At 55.8% G+C, this 19,916-nt stretch overlaps 3 protein-coding genes across 4 annotated transcripts in view; 1 reads left to right on the top strand and 2 right to left on the bottom strand.

The window, feature by feature from the left end:
- Positions 1-49: 49 nt before the first annotated feature.
- On the bottom strand, positions 50-5,594 carry LOC125702878 (multidrug and toxin extrusion protein 1-like). Of its 2 annotated transcripts, none has more exons than XM_048966697.1 (18): positions 5,397-5,594; positions 4,985-5,131; positions 4,765-4,866; positions 4,550-4,618; positions 4,245-4,393; positions 4,119-4,161; positions 3,992-4,036; positions 3,632-3,729; positions 3,373-3,470; positions 2,583-2,696; positions 2,430-2,497; positions 2,099-2,207; positions 1,934-2,009; positions 1,796-1,865; positions 1,396-1,528; positions 1,022-1,116; positions 630-765; positions 50-538 (listed from the first exon to the last, which is right to left on the bottom strand). In XM_048966697.1, exons 1-18 carry the CDS (start codon positions 5,547-5,549, stop codon positions 336-338), a joined length of 1,908 nt encoding a protein of 635 aa, XP_048822654.1. In that variant the 5' UTR covers positions 5,550-5,594; the 3' UTR covers positions 50-335. The 2 variants fall into 2 exon arrangements, with proteins under 2 accessions (XP_048822654.1, XP_048822655.1); XM_048966698.1 differs by having other exon boundaries at positions 4,985-5,175; positions 5,397-5,593.
- Positions 5,595-6,272: 678 nt separating this feature from the next.
- LOC125703048 (multidrug and toxin extrusion protein 2-like) lies at positions 6,273-14,045 on the bottom strand. The gene is made up of 17 exons (XM_048967024.1): positions 13,918-14,045; positions 12,588-12,689; positions 12,006-12,074; positions 11,599-11,747; positions 11,345-11,387; positions 10,770-10,814; positions 10,259-10,356; positions 9,958-10,055; positions 9,511-9,624; positions 9,188-9,255; positions 8,969-9,077; positions 8,498-8,573; positions 8,250-8,319; positions 7,877-8,009; positions 7,662-7,756; positions 7,345-7,426; positions 6,273-7,039 (listed from the first exon to the last, which is right to left on the bottom strand). Exons 1-17 carry the CDS (start codon positions 14,026-14,028, stop codon positions 6,801-6,803), a joined length of 1,701 nt encoding a protein of 566 aa, XP_048822981.1. The 5' UTR covers positions 14,029-14,045; the 3' UTR covers positions 6,273-6,800.
- Positions 14,046-18,786: 4,741 nt separating this feature from the next.
- The window catches only part of NXN (nucleoredoxin), a 48,529-nt gene continuing 47,399 nt past the window's right edge, over positions 18,787-19,916 (top strand). The window contains exon 1 of the mRNA XM_048966613.1: positions 18,787-19,177. Coding sequence (XP_048822570.1) covers positions 18,857-19,177 — 321 coding nt within the window. The 5' untranslated portion in view covers positions 18,787-18,856. The remainder of the gene's footprint in view (positions 19,178-19,916) is intronic.

Raw genomic sequence — 19,916 nt, 5'->3', positions numbered from 1 at the left:
CTGGGTGTCCCAAGGGCAGTGCCTAAAGGATGAGCCCGGTTGAGTTCATTCTTTATTTGGCATTGTCAGAGCAGTGATGTGAGCTCAGCTCCGATCGGCGGCTGAGAGCTGCAGCAAGGCAGGAAGGGGACGCCTGCATTGCTCGGTGCAGCAGCCCAGAGCCGTGCTCCTGGAGTCGGAGCAGCTGCGGGGCCGTTCCCAAGCAGAAGCCGATGAGATGCTGCCGAAGGCTGAACTCTACGGGACGTCCAGGTGCAGTCCGGTCTGTACTTTGCGCATCCATCCGCCAGGAGGGGCCTCGGTCCCCAAAGCAAGTCCCTGAGCCCCGCTGCAGGTCAGTGTTTGCCGGTCACGAGCTTTATCACAACGCCGAGTGCGAGCACTGCGATGGCCGCGGCCGCCGCCAATCCCCGCCGCAGGATCAGCCCCCAGGTGGGCGCAGCGCCCGGCAGCGCACCGCGCGGCTCCTCCTGGAAGTTGGCACCATCCGTCCTGGTGATGCCCGTGAGCACCACGCCGTTCTGAGCATCCACTCCCGCTGCAATGAGATGAGGAGAGGTCGCCGTGAGCCTCTGCCAGAGATCTGTGCGCTGCAGGCACGTAGCCGTCATCCCCAGCCCCGGCCGTACCTACGCAGCCCCGCACCGCTGCAGCAGGGAGGTCAGTGTGGGGCATCAGGGTTGGCCCCTTGCTGTGGGGTGCGGCGTTCTGCTGCTGCTGCTCCTCCTCCAGCGGCTGCGGGGTCACTCCTGCGCGGCGCTGAGCCTGGGGGAGCAATGAGACTCAGCCAGAGGGGGGGGATCCCCACCTGCAGTGTCTATTTGTGTTTTGTGAGTCCAGAAATGGTGCAGTGAAGGATGCCCCCAGTTCCCCAAAGCCAGTGGGAACCTCAGAGCTGTTAGCATGGAGGGGCATCTCAAGGTGCTGGGAGGAAGCAGAACACAAAGGAGCATCGTGGCCCCAAACATAGAGCCCTGGGTTTTGCCATCCCATCCCAGTGGATGGGTGCACACATGGTTACCTCCTCAGCCGCCTTCCTCCAGTCCATGCGGCAGATGTAGATGAGGAAGCAGGTGCAGAGCATGGAGACGCAGACAAGCATGCTGAGCCACAGCCCTGCCGGGGGTGTGCTGGTGTCAGCTGGGCAGCATCACCAGGCAGACCCAACTAAGAAGGGCCAGTGAGCCAAGAATGGGGGCATCAGCAGGGATGTGGAAATGGGGCTGCCCAGCAGAGCTGCAGCAGTGGCTTTTCCCAGGGTGATTTAGGGCACTCAGCAGTGCACTGACTGTTCCAGTCTGCCCCAGTGCTTGCAGTCCCCAGCAGCACTGCAGAGCCAGGTAGAAGAAGCAGTAGGGAGCCACATCCATCTATGGGGGCTGGGGGAGGCAGTACCTATGACACCAATCCTGGCCACAAAGAGCAGCACGGCTCCCAAGGGCAGTCCCACACCATAGTAGCTCACAGCGTTGAGGATGGCACCGAATTTCTGCTTGCCTGTGCCTCTGAGCACCCCACCACAGGCACACTGCGGGGAGAGGGAGCAGGATGGGGCCGAATTTGGGGCTGTGAACCAGCTCTGAATACAAGACTTGCTCTGCCTCCCTTCATAGAATCATTAGGGTTGGAATACACCTCTAAGCTCATCCACTCCAACTGTCAGCCATCACCACCATGCCCACCAAATCATGTCCCAGTGCTCATTTCTCTTTGCCCCATCCTGCAGGTTCGGCGCTTCTCATGCATTCAACACCAAGATCCCCTCCTAAAAGTAGCAGCACTCCCAAGGACTTACACACATGGCTTCAAACAAGTGGAAGACGACGTAGACAGGCATGACCCAGGCCACCAAGTCGATGATCTCCCTGCAGACAAAGAGCCAGCAGTCTCTTTTTGGGAACAAGCATCCATGGCGGGAGCTGGGGGTGCTCACTTTTCATTGGTAAAGATGTATCCCAGCACATCCTTTGTGGCAGCTAAAATGGCCCCTACAGCAACGCAAAACCCCCCTGGAAAGGAAAGCAAGGAGGTGAGTGCATCCTGATGGCAATGGGGGGCGTGGGGCAGAGAGAGAATGGGGCAGAGCACTGCTGCTGACCTGTGCAGAGCATGCTGGTGGAGGAGGACCTTTTGGCCACCTCGATGTCACCGGCACCCAGAGCGTTCCCCACCTGCACACTGGCAGCTGTGCCGAGCCCCAGGGGGATCTGCAGCAACAGGGGGTAAAGACAGTGGCAGAAGGGACAATGGAGCATCAGCTTAATTTTGGTCATCTACTCCATGGGAGGGGAAGGGAGAAGCAAGGAAGGACTTGAGCATGGAGAGGGGAGATGTAGAGAATGGAACTGAGTGAAGCTGAGCTTTGGCTGTATCTGAGCTGGGACTGACCCTAGGGAGCCCGATCTGAACCCAAAACCCACATCACTTACCATGAAGGCAACGACGGACACCTCGTAGATCACAGACTGTGCTGACAGCTCCACGACACTCAGCAGCCCTGGGGGCAGGAGGTTCAGGTGCTCAGCCCCTGTGATAACCACAGTGCCCCATCTCACCCTGGTAGTCCCCCTCCCTCTGCTGACCTATCAAGAAGCTGCCGATTTCATAGGTCCACCACTCGATGCACATCATGAGCATGCTGGGGATGGCCAGGGAGGTGAAGCTGTCCCACTCCAGCAGGCACTCTCTGGACCAGCCTATAGAGAGGAGAGGGTTTGGAGGTTGGATATTAGGTTGGATATTAGGAAAGGTTTCTTCTCGGAAGGTATGTTGATGCTTTTGGAATGGGCTGCCCAGGGAAGTGATGGAGTCACTGTGTGTAGAGGTGTTCAAGAAAAGATGTCACACTGAGTGACGTGGTCTAGAGCAGTCACAGGCATGGGTTGGTAGTTGGATGTGATCTTGTTGGTCTTTCCAACCTTAATGATTCTATGGAGGAGATGGTCCGTCCTGGTGGAAGCCAGACTGGCCAAATATCATCCCAGGAGCTATTAGCAGAGCCCCCGGCATAATTCTCATGGGCTCCATGTGACCTCTAGCTGCAAAGCATGCACATACAAGCTGAGCTGCAATGCTCAGCTCATCCTTCCCAGATGAGAGCATCTGAGGACAACCTCACGCCTACGCCTGCGCTCATCCGGCTTCGGGGCCAAACCCTAAAACGCCTTGACAAAGGGCTTCCTTCCTCCCCAATTAATGGTTACTGCACGGCGCTCTGCCAACGCCTGCATGCCAGGCTGCCACTGGAGCAGCACAGCATCCCCAGGCTGGGGTTAATGTTTCCCCTCCAGCACTAACAGAGCTCACTCAGAAGAAGCGGTAGAAGATTGACTAACGCATGCGTCAAGCAGGACCTGGAGGGAGATGCCTTACCTCCCCACGTCTTCACGTGGAGCTTCTTGCCTACAATGTACAGGAACAAGAAAATGGTTTGAGAATACTGAGCAATGGTGTTGGCCCAGGCAGAACCCCTGCAAAGGAAATGAGAAAGGCTGTTGGCATCGTGCTCGCATCTCCCCGGGTTTGGGGTGCTGGAGCCTGATGTTCCTGGGAGCACCGGCCGTGGCTGCTGGTGTGGTGTCCCCAGAAATGACTTTTGGGTTTCATTTTTCCCCCCGCAGGCATTACTCACACAATTCCCAGGTGGAACACATAGAGGAAGACGGAGTTGGCGATCACATTGACAATGTTGCCAATAAGCCCGCTCAGCACCACGGGCCACATGATCATCTGCAACAAGGGGTGAATGGGGGCTGCCATCTGCCATGGCCGTGGGAAGACCCCACCAGCCCCCACCTCCCCACAGCTTTAAGAACAACAGAGGAAACTTCTGGCATTGGAGGTATAGCTCTGAGATGGGGACATTGGATGGAAGTCCACTGGGTAGAGGGATTTATCTCTCTGGAAGAGCTCTCCATGATGTTGTATAGTGTGGGGTTGGGGGAGCCCTGAGCTGAGAGGAGCCTGGGTGGTTATGGGGTGTGGGACCCACCTGGTTCTGCAGGTACCTGGTCTCCAAGTTATACAGAAACACCGCCTGGAAAGCAAACAAGTACATGAGCTGGGGCCAGTGCTGGGACGGAAAGGTGCAAAACACATGGCCAGCAGCCAGGGCTTACCGGCAGAGCAGGGACAAATGCCATCACATAGAGCTGGGTTAACCTGGGGGACACGAGAGGCACGGTCAGTGAGGGACACGGCCACCAGCACCCCACCAAAGCAGCGTCCCCTGGAGACCACCCAACCTGGAGACTTCAGGGTCCTGGCGGATGAGCAGCAGGAGCTGCTCGATGTTGATGAGCACAGCGCAGCAGGGGAAGCAGCAGAGCAGGAGGATGATGATGGCACGCTGCAGGATCACCCCCACGCGCAGCAGGTTCCTGCTGCCATAAGTCTGAGGGCGAGAGCACGGCATGAGCTCTGCTCCTGGGAAGGGCTCGGTGTTTCCTCTGGACTTTAGTGCTCCTGGTTATGGGATGGCTGCTGGAGCTCGGCAGCACCGGGTGATGCTTGAAGCCCTGTTGGGTGGCCCCAGGGCAATGACACCCACCTGCGATATCAAGGTATCACATGCTGAAGACAGACCGTATCCTACAGAGATGGCAGTGACATTTATAACCTGGAAATGGGAATACAAACTGAGAGAAGTGAGTATTTAAGGCTTTTAAGTGAAAACAGTTCAAAGGAGGCTGAAGTCTCCTCTGTCCCCTCTGCCTGCAGGTCTCAGCCACCCATCCCCATATCCCAGCCCCACAGCATGCTCACCGCGATGGCCAGCGTGACGGAGGCCAGCTCGACCTTGCCCAAGTGGCCGCAGAAGATGGAGCTGACCAGGTGTATCAGGAAAATCAGCAGCTGGATCAGGATCTGAGCATGAGGAGAGGAGATGTAGAGGTTGGAGATGGGTGTGAGGGACACCTCCGGGTTCGGACAGGAGGGCAGCATGTTTGGCAGCCCTTGGTTGCTCCCCTCTCTGGCTCCTTACCAGTGGCCCTGCCAGCACCAGCAGCTTCTTAGCATCCTCCCAGAAGCTGTCTGGGATCAGGCGCTGCATCCAGCGAGGTTTCTTGCTGCGGCTGTCAGCTGTCCCCTCGCTGATGCCATTCTCCTCGGGCCGCTTCATTCTGCCGCTCTGCCAGGAGTGAAACGTTCCCTTTTCTCCGCGCTCTGTTAAAGCTGCCGGGTGCCACAGCCCCGACAGGGTGAGCAATGTGTAACCTGGGGCTGAACTTCAGCCTGGCTGTCTTGGCTGCGTGCGGCCAGCAGCAATGGGCAGGGCAGGGAGCGGGGTTTTGGGCGGCGCAGATCCTGCGTCCCACTGCAGAGGAGCCCAGGAGCTCAGCGCAAAGTGATGTAGGAGCTGAGCCTTCCCAAATCGTCCCTGTGAGCCCTCATACCCTGCTCTGCTGTGTCCGGTGGGCAAGAAGGTCGTCCTCCTCTTCCAGCAGAGATGGAGCGTCCGTGGGTCCGTCTGCTGCTGGCGGCTGGCTGTGAGTGTTCTGGGCCGTTCTCATCTCAGCACGGCGTTGGCCATAACAAGCCGGCCCCATTGGCTCCAGCTGTCTGCCCCGCACAGCGCGGCCGCGTCGGGTTTCAGCAGCACTGCTGTGCCAGGCCAAATATAGCATCCCTCCTGGGCCCAGCACAAGGTGCTGGCAATGGCTGGGAGCTGCTGCCCTGGGAGCAGCCCCTGTTTTGCACAGAGCAGACAGTGGCTCCATGCCTGTCCTACTCTTCCCGGGCTGTGGTGCCAAAACAACAGTGACTGCAAGCAGGGCACAGCCTGCTGCGTCCTCCCACGCCTGGGGACGGCCCAGAGGGGCTGTGCTTAATGCCTGCTGTGAGCTCCTGTAGGAACCATCCCACCCACAGGCACCCATTGCTACATGCCAGGAGATGCCTTGCACCACTGGAGGTGATAATTGCATCTGAGGGCTGAGCACACAGCCTGCAGCATCACTGCTGCCACACGGCTGGAGGTAGGAGAGCTCGTACAGGGGGCAGGCAGCGCTGTTAGCACATGTGGCATCCCCTTGGCAGCACCACAGCACCCTCCCCAGTGAGAACCAGCAGCAGCTGAGGTGCACAGATCCCTGACTGCTTCTGCAGCTTCCAACCCTAAGGCCAGGACTTAGAGGCCATGTTTAAGGTTATTCCTATGAGGCTTGGTCATCTACACAAACCAGCACACGCCTCCCCTCACCCAGTTCGGTTGTGCCAATGACCAGGGTCACATTCACACCCTGTTAACAGCACAACATTTACTCAGAAAACTTTTATTGTATCAAAATTCCACCTTACAAAAGTGCAAAGAAGAGTTGCTCTAGGCCCTGTGCCTGTCATGCAGGGCCAGCGCCCAGTGCCCTGGCAGAGCAGTCAGCCCTTTTCCAACCCAGTGGCCCTTGCACAGCAGTGGATTTCAACACCTTGAGGTGCTGGTGTGCAAGGGAACACAGTGAGCAGGCAGTCTGGGCCTCTGCCATTAGCAAATGATTTGGACAAGTGCTCCCAGCAAGGAGGAAGCAGGATGGCAGCACGAGGTCCCTGTCTCCATCCCTGGCCACGCCAAAGGTAAGTTCCAGCTTCCCAAAGTGACATCCCCCAGGCAGCGCTGGAGAAGTGACCAGATCTCAAGCTCAACCCCTTTAAGAACCATGCGTGTGGGACAAGGTATTATAACCAGAAATGGAGCAAAGTGAACTCTGTGAGGGGCTGAGGGAGGATTACTTCCTGCACCATCCTCCTGGGGCATCACCGTGTGCCCTCCTGCACAGTTCCCTGGTGGCATGCTGGCATTGCCTCTAGCTGTGGGCTGTCAGGAGCCGGACCAGCATGCCCACCAGCAGCACAGCAAGGGCAGCAGCAGCAGCCAGCACCCGGCAGACAATCAGGGCCCTCCATGCCACAGCAGGAGGAGCAGGGACATCCGCTGGCTCTTCCTGAGTGATGAGCTGGTGATCTGGGAGCCTCTCGCCTCTTCCCACCATGCTGTCAGGCAGCACCACGGTCTCCATGGTGTCTGTGTCTACAGAGATGTAATCTGTGCAAGAGAGGTGAGTGCTGTAGGGAAGCTGAGCTGCAAAGCCTGCAGCCCCCATCTGCCCCCTGTCCAGACCTGAGGGTCCTCTCCTGAGGCTCAGGGCTGAGGGGAGATGCAGGTGTGCTCTGGCTCTCCCTTGGAGCAGCCAGGGTGGTGACAAGGGTAACGGCCACCAGCACCAGACACTGTGCTCTTTCCAGATATCAAAGCTGGAAGGACAGACACCACAGCCGTGGCTGTGAAGGAGAGGAAGGGCTGGGTGGTGGATTTGTGCTCCCTCCCTGTTGTAAGGCATGGTTACGTACCTATAGCAGATGTTTTGTTAGCAGCTGTGCCATTGGAGTTCACATCTTCCAGCTGTTTTTTCAGACCAGCTCGGACTTGAGCCTAAAAGCACACACAAGAGTTGTTCTCAGAGCAGAGATGTGCTGCCCAGCCAAGCAAACCAGAGCCTCCTCCCTGACCCTCCCAAAGCAAGCATGCTTAGCCCAAAGTGCTCCAGTGCTACAGAGAGGACAGAGCTGGTGTCACTTTAGCTCCCCACAGACATCTTTACTGCTATTCTGGGGCAAAAGCTGGCATGACACCTACTCTGGTTACTGCAGGGAAGCACAAGTCTTACCTCTTCTGCAGCTTTCTTCCAATCCATGCGCATGACAAAAGCGGAAAAGGAGAGGGATTGCAAAGAGATACAAACGATCATCCCTACCCACAGACCTGCCAGAATGGAAATGAAACTTCATTGAGTGCTGATGGAAACCTCACTGCTTTCACAAAGTCACAGTCAAAATGCCAAACACAGCCAGAGCTGCAGAGCTGAGCAGAGGATGCACGTACCCAGCACCCCCATTTTGGCTGCAAACATCAGTGAGATGCCGATGGGCAAACCGACGGCGTAATAACCGACAGCGTTGGCGATGGCACCCAGCTTCTGCTTCCCTGTGCCTCTCAGCACACCACCACAGGTTGCCTAAGGAAAGCAGCAGGGAAGAGGGAGAACTTGAGAGCTACAGAAGAGTTGTTTTGCAGCAGTGCCAAGCACAGGGGATGCTGAGGTGCTACGGGTGATGCAAGCCGCTGCTGTGACAGTTTTTTCAGTTTGCTTTTCTGTATCGTTGTAATAGATCAAGAAAGACCTAAAGATAGCTTTGCACTCCCCACTGTACCTCTACTTGCAGGGAGGAATTGCTCCCCATGTTGGGTTACTCACTGCTGCTGCATCAAACAAGTGGAATGGAGCAAAGATGATCATCACTTTGGACACCAGCATAACGATCTCCCTGTGAGAAAGACGTATGTACTGATCAGGGAAAGCAGCACAGCTTGGGCTCAGGGCACTCTGGTTCTGATGCATCTCCTGGGCCAGCTGCAAACCCTGATCCCAGCCTCTGAGCTGCTCCTGGGCAGATGGTGTTACCCAAAACAGTAACAAAACCCCAAAGAAAGCTGCCAACCCACTTGTCATTGGTGAAGATGTAGCCCACCACGTCTTTGAGGGTTCCCAGTAACGTTGCAACCACCACAGCAAAAACTCCTGAAAGAAAAAGAAATGAATGAGCCTCAAAGGCTGCATGTGCTGCTCTTGAGCAGGTCCAGACCTCAGGGGCTCCATGTGATGGGGATGGGGCTTGGCAGACCTCCAGGTATTACTGCAGAACAGGACAAGGCTGCTGTCCTTACTTTTCCCCTCGATGCTCTATCAACCATCTGGAGGTGGAAGACAGAATGCTAAACTGCACTTTAACTATCAAAGCCTTTGCACTAGGTTCCTTCTTCCCTGGCAGAAGAGCCAGGGTCTCACCCTGTCCAAACAGAGTAATCTGAACAAGTGGGCTTGGGTTGCTGGGAATGGTCACCAGCCCTGTGAGAGGTGAACTGAACCTATTGCTGATCATTCTTTTATTCCCCTCTGCAGGGACCTGGGCTGACCTGCGCACAGCAGAGCAGTGATGCAGGACGTCTTGGCTTGCACTACATCCCCTGATCCCAAGGCATTGCCCACTCTGACGCTCACGGCCACGCTGAAGCCCAGAGGCACCTGAGAAGCAGCAGACAAAGAAGAGGTGAGTGCCAACAGCCTGCAGCAATTGTCTTCTTCCCCAGTAGGGAATCTGCAGCTGATCCCAGTTTTATGCATCCAGTCCTTACCATGTATGCTGCAGAGGAGAGCTCGTAGATGACAGACTGAGCACCCAGTTCCACCACACTGAGCAGCCCTGGAAAAGATTCACCGCTTTGTTAATTAGGTCAAAATTAGCTTTAATTAGCATTTCCTTTGCTGACAAGAATAACTTTTCCTTTGCTGACAAGAAGGCAGTGACTACAGGGTTCCCATCTAACACATGTAGAACCAGCCGTGCAGAGGAGGCTGCTGGCAGGAGATGCTCAGAGGCACACTCAAGAGGCAGCCACCAGAGCAGGCATGGCTGCAAGATGCTCTGCAGAGCCACGGAAAGAGAATTTGGACTCACCTGCCAAGAAGCTCCCGATCTCAAAGGTCCACCACTCAATGCACATCATGAGCATGCTGGGCAGCGCCAGCTGGATGTAGGAGCCCCAGTCCAGGAGGCAGTCTCTGGTCCAACCTGCAACGTAGGGATGAAGTATCATGAGTGCATGATCCTCCTTTTCCTTGCTGAAGGGGAGCCATGAGGTTATGTGGACATTCTAAAGACAGCAACCCATGGGATGTTGTAGGACATCAGCCTAGAGCTGCTGTACCACAGAGCATCCCAGAGGTGGGGGGATCAGGAATGGGCTTGGGGCTACAGTAAGGGACCACAGGCCATGGCTACAGCCTCTCCCACAGTGAGGAGATGGTCATCCCTTTATCAGACCTACAACCCAGGTGCTGGTGTCAGTGCCAAATCCCCAGGGCCAGGCACTGTTCTGTTGAAGGGTTAAGCTCTGAAGAATACCTCCCCATGTCTGCACGTGGATCTTCTTCCACCACACAAAAAGGAAGAGAAGAATGGCCTGAGTGTACTGAGAAGCAGTGTTGGCCCAGGCTGAGCCCCTGGGGAGAGAAACAGGCAGATTATAAACAACACCCTCACTCATTTTTCAGCCCCAGCAGACCTGGTGGCAAGCACCTATCCCTTGCTGCAGGTATGGACCAGCCCCTTCCCCCCCACACATGGCACCCAAGATAAACCCTCACAGCCCTAAGCCAACCCCTGCACCCAGGCAGAGGCTGTCACCACCTTTGCTCACACTTACACCATGCCCAGCTTCAGTGCATATAGGAAGAAGGCATTCATGGCCACATTGAGGATGTTGGCTGCAACTCCTGTCACAACCTGAGGCAAAATGATCGCCTGGAAGACAAGGAAAGACTTTAGAGTTTTCTTTTCCAGCACTGCCCAAGCTCCCAAGCCTGCAGCCAAGACCCAAGCTACCATCCAGCAAACACCAGGAAGACCTTCAGCAGTGTTTGAGGAGAAAGCCAAGAAGGTGGCTCCTGTTTCAGGTAAGATCAGATTGCATTAGACATGCAGAGGACAGCATGCAGGGCTCAGCAGCTGGTACAATCAGCTCAGTGCAGAGCTCAGAGGCAGCAGCAGGAGAATGGAGCGACCCGAAGGTGATTCCCACGAGCTCCTCCTGTCCCACAGAGCCAGCTGGAGGCTGTGGATCACACATTCCTCAGCCCAGCTCTCCCCAGGACAGGATGAACTTAGATCTCCAACCTTATCCACGTTTCTAGGAACTGGCCTCGGTTACACAATACCTGACTTAGTAAATATCTTGTCTGCAGCTGGTACAGAAACGCCGCCTGCAAGAGTCAGAATTCATTTGGTCAGCACTGCTGTACTATGGTTCAGTGGCCAGCTACAGTTTAACACCTACAGCAAGGTACTTCCCACAGCTCTTGCACGGATGTGTCAGGGTGCTACAACGTGGCACACTGCCCACAGTCCCGTGCCTATGCTTGATTTTAACCTTGGAGCACAGCCTCAGCTTAGAGGAGCTTCTCCAGGGAGGCAGATAACAGCTGAGAGTCCAGTGGCTGCATGTGTGTGAGCTGCAGCCTTTATCACAGAGCTGAGTGAGCTCTGCAGCACTCGGTTCCAATGTCCAGAGCTTGTAACTTGTTGTGCAGACGTGGCCTGCAGTAAAAGCCTCTGCACACTAACATGAAGGAATTCATGTTTGCTGGTCCAGCAGCTCCTGGCCAGTGCTCATCCATTAAGGCTTAAGAGGCACATTGCAAAACTCAAAATCATGCTGCCTTGTGACCTACAGAGCAAGGACCCTTCCTCATTTCCCCATGCAGAGCTTCTAAGAGCTTTAGCAACAACTTACAGGAAGAGCTGGGATAAAGATCATCACGTAGACCTGCGTTAATCTGGAAAGAGAGATGTTTACCCAGTTAATGGGGCAGAAAAGCAAGAGCCAAACCAAGCAGAGTTGTATTTGAGCTCCACAGAGCCTTGATTTGAACACTATGCAGTACAAACACCCAGCCAAACACTCAGCACAAGGGGCTTCAGGGCCTGCAGGGCTGAGACCTGATGTGCTGCTGATCAGAGAGGAGTCACACTCAATCTCACTCTGACCTGGAGACCTCAGGGTCCTGCCGGAGGAGCAGGAGGATCTGCTCAGTGTTGATGAAGATCGCCCAGCAAGGAAAGCAAAACAGCAGCAGGATGAGGATCCCTCGCTGCAGGATGGTGCCCACTTGCTTCAGGTTTTTGCTGCCATATGTCTATGTGAGGACAGAGGACCAAAGTAAGATTTGTGGGAAGCCAAAGGGTCTGGGCAAATGCTCAAGGCTGGGGCAGCAATGTAATTTTCCTTCTTGCTCCCAGCAGCGGCCACCACCAGGCTGGTTGGGTTTAACTGGCTCTCGGGTGGATTGTGCTTCCCTCTGCTATCCATCCTCCCACCTTTTGTGCCCCAAACCACACCACACAGGAGGTGAGACAACCCCACCAGTAACAAGGAAGAGGGAGCTGCCACCAACCTGGGACATCAGCGTGTCACATGCCGAGGCCAGACCAGAACCAACAGAGATGCCGATCACATTGATGACCTGGAGGAGATACGAGTGACTTGGGTAAGTGAGAATCACAGGGAACGTGGCCCAAAGCACCATATGTCTCCCTGTTGGGAAGGGTGACTGTCCTGCTGTGAGTTTTTTGGGAAGTTTCCAGACTTCCTCTGTTTTTCACAATAACACATTGATATTACCTAAACACCTATTCCTTGTTATGACGTGAAAAGGAACATCTAGCAAGGGATGAGCAGCTAAAGGACTACAAACAGTGCAGCTCCCCACCATACACACACACAGCCAGGTCTTGCTGCCCAGCTGCTGGCCTTGCACAGTCACTGCTGTTCAGCTCACATCTCCTGCCTCTGCTCAGGAGGCAGAAACAATTTGGAAGGATGCAATCTTCGTGCTGCACCAGGCTGTGCACAAAGAATCCTCAGATAAGCATTCCTCCAGGGCTTTTCTTTTGCCCCTTCTTCTTTTCTATTCCCCTTTTTTGATGTCTCACCATTTTCATGTCTCAAATTAGAGGGTAAGCAGGGCAATACATACAGACACGGCCAGCGTCACAGCATCCAGCTCAGCTTTCCCCAGATGGCCGCAGAATATAGAGCTGACCACGCTGATCAGGAACCCCAGCAGCTGGGCTACAAACTAGAATGGGAAGAGGAGATGGAGAAGTGAGCACCACTGGGACAGAGGAGCACCGTCCTTCCCCTGCAGCTGGGCCATGGCCAGTTGGGTTTGAACCAACAGTGAGCTTCCCCAGGTTGCTGGTGGCTTTGTCCTTAGACCCAGCAGTGTTTTGGTGTTACAAAGCCAATCTGCTTGTTTAGCTGATGGCCTTGTTTAGCTGAGGCTTAATGGTTCCCCTCTTGGGATGGAAAGCCTCTTTTCCATCATGAAAGCTGAATAGAGAAAGAAAACTCCCAGTGCTTTTTTGCACTTCTATGCATCTGGGGAAAGCTCAGCTCCCCAAAACACAGTGTCCTCTCCTCTAAGTCTGGCCTGCACATTCCTCTCCAGCAAGGATTGGTGATGCTGTCACAGACACTGAGCTCAGGACCTCATTTTTCCATGGCAAGAGGTCAACCCCGATGCAGCATGGAACTGCTGGAAGAGAATGGTAAGAGCAAGAGATCCCATGGCAGGTGGGTACAGCTGGGGAGCCATGCCTGGGGGCTGCTCACAGTCCTGTCTTCCTTGCAGGCTCCAGAGCTGGTGGAGAACTGGCTCCTGCGAGGTCTGAGGAAGAACCAAACCAAACCTCCCACTGCTGCCTGCGGATGCTGCACTGTCTCAGGCCTCAGCACGTCCAAGCAGCTGTGAGTAATCCCTGCAGGAGAGCTCTGTACCTCTGTGACTGCTCTAGCACAGAATGCTAAACTTGGCAAGCAGCACTAAGTTTGCTTTGAGGTTCTCTGTGCCCACCAAGCAGGGGATGGAAGCGTTGAGGGGCTGATGGGCACTGCTACGGAACAGAAACCACCGTGACTTCCTCTGCTGCACCGCGGCATTGGGGCCACGTGAGTGTCACTGAGGACATCGCCCAAAGCTGCTCCGCTTGGTCCTCGTCCACCAGGAGGGGCGGAGGGCTCAGGACACAGAGCATCCAGTTAGACGGATTTTCAGCCCAAGCCAGCACCAAAGCCCGGGCTCCCAACGCACCGCCGGGGGAAGGAGACGGCTGGAAGGGAATCTGCCGCGCTGGGTGACAGATAAAGGATGAACCACAGCCGAGCCCAGTCCGTATCGGCAGGCGGGTGCAGGCGGCACCGAAGCGCCTCGGAGCAACGCCGGCTCCGCGGAAAGCTCAGCCGAAAGCTCCGTTCAGGCCCCCCGCGCCCCGCGCCGCTCCCGTCCCCGCATCCCCGGCTCTCACCACCGGCCCCGCCAGCCGGGCCAGCTCCCCGCTCTCCCGCCGGACCCCCGCGGGCAGGAGGCGCCGCGCAGCCCGCAGGCACCGCGCCGTCAGCCCGCCCGTCTCCGCCATGGGGCCGCACCGCCGCTCCGCCGGGGCCGCCCGCCCGCCCTATGAGCACGGCCTCCCCGCCCCCGGGCCGTGGGGCTGCCGGCTGGGGGCGGTGCGGGTCGGAGCGCCGCGAGGAGCGGGGCTGCCGTACGGGAGGATCCGCGTGTGCGTGCCCAGCGCAGGAGGACGCGGGTTTGGTGGTCAGGGTTTGCCCATGGAAGACAAAGGGATTTCTCAGCGCGTACTCCGGGCACGTCTCCCCTGCCATCAGCACCCTGTGGATTCCCCATCAGTAGGGGCACTCGGGGCTTGTAGTAGAATCACAGAGCCGTTCAGGGTTGGAAAAGACCTCTGAGAACCCTAATTCCATCCCCACCACCACCGTGCCCTCTGACCACGTCCCTCAGTGCCACATCTCCATGGTTCCTGAGCACCTCCAGGGATTCCCCCACCTCTCTGGGCAGCTGTGCCACTGCCTGACCCCTCTTGCAGAGAAGAAATATTAAGTTCTTTACAGAGAGAGTGGTGAGGTGCTGGAACAGCTGCCCAGAGGGGCTGTGGATGCCCCTTTCCTTGAGGTGTTCAAGGCCAGATTGGACGGGGCCCTGGGCAGCCTGGGCTGGTATTAAATGTGGAGGTTGGTGGCCCTGCATGTGGCAGGGGGGTTGGAGATTCATGATCCTTGAGGTCCCTTCCAACCCTGGCCATTCTGTGATTCTGTGAAACGTTTGCTGCTATCCAACCCTGAACAACCCTTGGCACAACTTAAGGCCGTCACCTCTCATCCTCCAAACCAGGGATCCCCCATCCAGCTGGCCGGTGCTGCCAATGGTGGGACCACACCTCGGCTGGGATGCCCATAAAGGACCATATTTTGAGTGGGAGTTCAGGTTGTTATGAGGGAATGTGGAGTCACCATCCCTAGAACAGTTTTCAAGAGCAGGGGAGATGTGGCACAGAGGGATGTAGTTTAGTGGGCAGGGTGGGCATGGGTTGATGGTTAGAGTAGATGATCTTTTCCAACCTTAATGATTCTGTGTTCCTACAAAGGTGAAATTCTACCTATGTGCAGGTGCTTGGAACCAAGCAGCTGTCCCCAGATCTGTTTCCACCATATGGAAAACTACAGTGGAAAGGGAGGATTGCTTATACATAGAAGCTGTAACTGCTTATACCATGTCTCAGTGACTTGCAGCTGTGAAGTCACCTCCCAGAAATGTAAAGCCTCGTTAATGTTTCACCTTCCCCTTTGCTCCTTTGGCTAAGATATGACATCATGCAGTGCTGTGCAGCAGTGGTGAATCATAGCCTTTGATAAGTGCCATGATAGAATCTGGGCACCACAGGTCACCACAGTGTCTGATCCCACTGTGAGCTGATCCTCGAGGCTGCAGGAGTCCGAGCTGCCTGCAAATCTGCACCTTTGGGGCAGCTGTGAAGAAATAGAAGTTGTCAGCAGTGGATGATGAACGTCCCTCCTGGCAGTCACAAGTCCACTGCCTGAGGACAGAGGGGTTCCTGTGGTGCCTGGAGGCAGGAGGGGACAGACAATGCTCTGATGGTGCCATTCAGCCCTGGACAAACTGAGTGTGTGAGTCCCTTTCAAGTTTGCTGTGATCCTGCTGGGACAAAAAAAAGAATAAATCCCTTGCTGGCAAAGAGAACCAACAGAAACCTGGGGAAAAGAATAAAACCTTGCTTCTTTGGGCTTAGGGGGTACCTAAAATTGTTGGACTAGATGACCTTGGAGGTCTTTTCCAATTTTAATGGTTCTGTGATTCTTTACAGTGGTACCTGCAGGCTCTGGGCTAATGGAGTGCCTGACATGCATAGAGGAGTTGTGATGAGGCAAGCTGAGCCTCGTGCTGGCACATTTGCTCCATCCCTTTCCATAGCAGGGATAGGGACGGTTCCAGCTGCCCCGTGGCATCTGTGGAGCCCATCTGCTGGAGCCTCAGCCAGATGGTGAGAGTCAAAGGTAGGCTAGCCTTGAACCCAGCTCTCCCAGCAGCCCGGATGTGTTGCAACATCAGGGAGAATTTGAAGGGTCAAATTCCTCCAGAGTGTAACAGCATTGAGTTGGGTCAGTTCAGACCTCCAGCGATGTGCTCAGGCAGCCTGGTACCCTAACATGGACGTGTTTAAAGGAATTAATGTGTGACTGGTGAGGAACCGGCTGGAGCACACAGCTGGGCTGCCCTCTGTGAGCTGCTTCCAACAGCTGGGATCTTCTCAGCAATGCTGATGTAAATCCAGAATGGAGGAAATTCCCAGCAGTGTGCAGCACTGGGAGAGCAGCAGCAGGCTTTTCCTCTGCAGATTTCCAGCAGAGTTTTCCTTCGCCGAGTTTTCTCCAGATACGTGCATCCATATTCTGAAATGCAGCCAACATCCTGCTACTAAAATAAACCTCACAAATGCACCGTGTCTGGAACCATTAAGATTAAGAGCTGCCGTATAAGAAAAATGTCAGAACACAACAGATTTGTGTCAGACACTCATCTGTTTGAAGAAAGCCCCTTTCTTTTAAGGGACCTTGCTGCTGGCTGATGTCCAGAGACTGTGGAAAATCCACTCCCCCCTGAGTTCAACATACAGCTAAATTAGAAACTAAAGAGCCTTTTGCAATGAAGTTGAGTTTTATTTAAGCATCAGACCCTAGGAGAGCATGATCAGAGCTGCTGTCTGGCCAGGGATGGATGGAGCACACAGGTTTGGGTCTGCTGTACAGGGGACATCCCAGAGCAGCCATCTTCAGACAGCTCCTCATGTGTAACCATCTGACTGCTGAGAAAGTTGCTGTTTGTATGTACTTATATAGCAAACAGTGCTAATGATTTCAGGCTACAGTGACCCCAGCTGCAGGGCAGCCTCTCTATTGGGTATGCAGGGACACATTTCCTGTTTAAACTCACACAAGTGTTCTCAAGTTTCCCCATGTGCTCAGCACTGAGGCTGCACCTTGAGTTGTGCGTTCACTGCAAGAAAGACATCGAGGCCCTGGGATGCTTGCAGAGAAGGGCTGTGAGCACAAGGCTTATGGGGATTGGCTGAGGGAGCTGGGATTGTTCAATGGGGAGAAGAGGAGGCTCAGGGGGGACCTCATTGCTCACTACAGCTCCCTGAGAGGAGGATGTGGTGAGGTGGGAGTCTTCTGCTCCCAGGTAACTGCAATGGGATGAGAGGAGATGGTCTCGTGTTGCACCAGGGGAAGTGCGGGTTGGATGCAGACTCCATAAGTTCATCCTGCAGGTCGCCTGGCTTCTTTGTACCCCTGTGAACTGGTGTTCCGCTGCTGTTTGCACTGCCAGCTGTAGAATAACAGGACATCCGACAGCGCAGCGCCCGGTAAAGCTCCGCGGGCAGCGGGAGGTCCCGGCTGCAGTTCCGCCTTCAGCCGCGCGGTGGCGCCAGAGGATCGGGGAGCGCGCTCCGTGCGGAGCCGGTGGGTCGGGCGGAGGAAGCGGGGTCCGATCCGCAGGGTTCCGCTCTCCGACACCGCATCTCCTCACCCCATGGGGCTGCAGGTGGGCTGCCAGCCCTTTCCCCGTTTGATCTGGTTGCTCTTTAAGAGCAAGCAATGCTTTTTAGTTGCTCTGTGTCTCTTCTACTTGGTTCAACGAGCACAGGTCAGGCCCATTGACTGCAGCCGTAATTTTTACAGCTGCTACATAGGTTCATTGAGTTCAGGGCCACAGGCTCAAAACCAGCTCCCCTGCCCTAATGAGCCCCAGTACTTAATTAATGTAGATAAGGCGGGACAAATAAAAACAAGGCAAAACTCCTCTGGCTTTGAACCACCCCGAGGGAGCAGGTCTTGGCACAGGAAAAGAGAGATTGTAATGCTGTAATAACAGTGATAATTAATTGTATTTATAAAGCATCCCCTGATGGTTCTGGATGCTATACAATGTTAAGCATCGTTGGAAGCAGCAATAACAAGAGGCCCAATAAGGAAGGGCTGCAGAAATCAGTGTCTGCACAGCAGCCATTGGGAGAATCTGCAGGGCTGACCAAGGAAAGTGAATGGGGATAAATGGGGATAAATGGGGATAAGGGGAGCACATTTGGGTCGTGAGGAGCAAATCTGTTCCAGTTCCTGATTTGTGTGTCACGACCCAGGCGTTATTTCCTCTCTGTATTGCAGCCAGGTGGAATAAAGGCTGGAAAAGACCTCTAAGATAATCTTACCACACGAGTTAAAGCTGTAGTTTCACAGAATCCAGTCCACCAGTGCCCCCACCACAAATTCTGCCCACAAACCGTGTCCCTAAGCAGCACATCTGCATGGACCTGGAACACTTCCAGGGATGGGGACCTTCCCAACTCTCTGAGCAGCCTCTGCTACAGCATCACGGCTGTTTTGGAAGAGAAACGTTTCCTAAAACCCAACCAGATCCTTTTCCTCCACGCAACCTTCCGGCCCACACATGGGGCTGTTACTGCCATCCAAAAACCGGGAAGAAAACCCTCTTTAACTCGGGCGTGCTGTCAGAACCACAGCCCGGCACTTGGGGATGCAGCCCATCGATCCCGTGCACTTCAGGATTCCCTTTCGGTTCCCTCGCTCCGCGGATGGAGCTGCGCCGCAATTCGAGTCGCTTTGTGAAAAACAACGAGCACTTTCCAGGCTTCCCGAAAGCTCTCCTCGTCCGCTCCGACCCACCGGGCCGAGCAGCGCTCACCGCCATCAACCACCCCCCCCCCCCCTCAGCACCACCCCGGTGCCGCCGGGGGTCGGGCCGGGCGCGGCGGGGGCGGGCCTGACCGCACAACAGCGCCCCCTGGCGGGCCGGGCGGAGCGGAGCGGAGCAGAGCGGGATCGGGGAGCGGAGCGGAGCGGCGCGGGATGGCGGGCGCCCTGGCGGAGGTGCTGGGCGAGGTGTTGGTGTCGGCGGACGGCGAGGAGGTGGCGGTGTCGGCGTTGGCCGCCCGCGGGGTTTCGTTGGTTGGGCTGTATTTCGGTTGCAGCCTCAGCGGCCCCTGCGCGCAGCTCGGCGCCAGCCTGGCCGCCTTTTACGGGCGCTTTAGGGGGGAGGCGGCGGCGGCGAGCGGAGCTCAGCGCCTCGAGATCGTCTTCGTGTCGGCGGAGCAGGAGCAGCAGCAGTGGCAGGAGGCCGTGCGGGCCATGCCTTGGCTGGCGCTGCCCTTCGCCGAGAAACACCGCAAGGTGAGAATCGAAGCCGCGGGGAGGCAGAGGGGCTTTGTCCGGGGGGCGGCGGGCCGGAACGCAGCGCGGGGGGGAGCGGAGCTTCCGGAAAGTTCCGAGACCCCGGGGCGGGCGGTGGGGAGCGGGCGTGAAGCTGGGGGGTGAAGGGGGGGGGGGCTTGGGTTTCTATGGGCTGTTAGAGGGGGTCGAGTGGTTGGGAGGCTCGGAGCCGGGCTTTGGTTGCTGGTCGAGGTGGCGGAGCTGAGCCGGCGCTGCTCGGTCGCGGTGTTTGCATAGCAGCTGATCGCTGCGCTGCGCTACAAGTTACGGCCCCTCATCGGCGGCGTTTCGGCTGAAAGACGGAGAAATGGCAGACGGAAAGAGCTCCGTAAAGCACGCAGAGCCGGGCTGCGAAGGAAAGAGCAGATTTTCAGATTTCGACGAGTTCCCGGCTTTGGTATTTAAAAGAAAGAAAGAAAAAAAAAAAAGTCTCTACAAATCCGATCTTCCCTGAAACCATTGAGCAATAATGAGAAAGATGGAGCCCCGCCGTGCCATTTCTCAGCGTCTTGCTGGAGCGTAATTGCAGCTCCTGGCTGAGTGCTGGGAGCTTCACCCCACAGCTTTGGGGCTGAGCTCTGTAAGGTGCGGCTGTGCCTGAGCATCCCTGGTGCAGAGGAGCTCCTCCATCCCCACGGGCTCTGAGCCCTCTGTCTGCATCAGCACGGACATCTTTAAGACGTTCGCTGCCATCTGGGCT

This window comes from Lagopus muta, chromosome 20 (assembly GCF_023343835.1).
Source record: "Lagopus muta isolate bLagMut1 chromosome 20, bLagMut1 primary, whole genome shotgun sequence".
Lineage (NCBI taxonomy): Eukaryota > Metazoa > Chordata > Aves > Galliformes > Phasianidae > Lagopus > Lagopus muta.
This window is presented reverse-complemented; position numbering and strand designations above follow the sequence as displayed.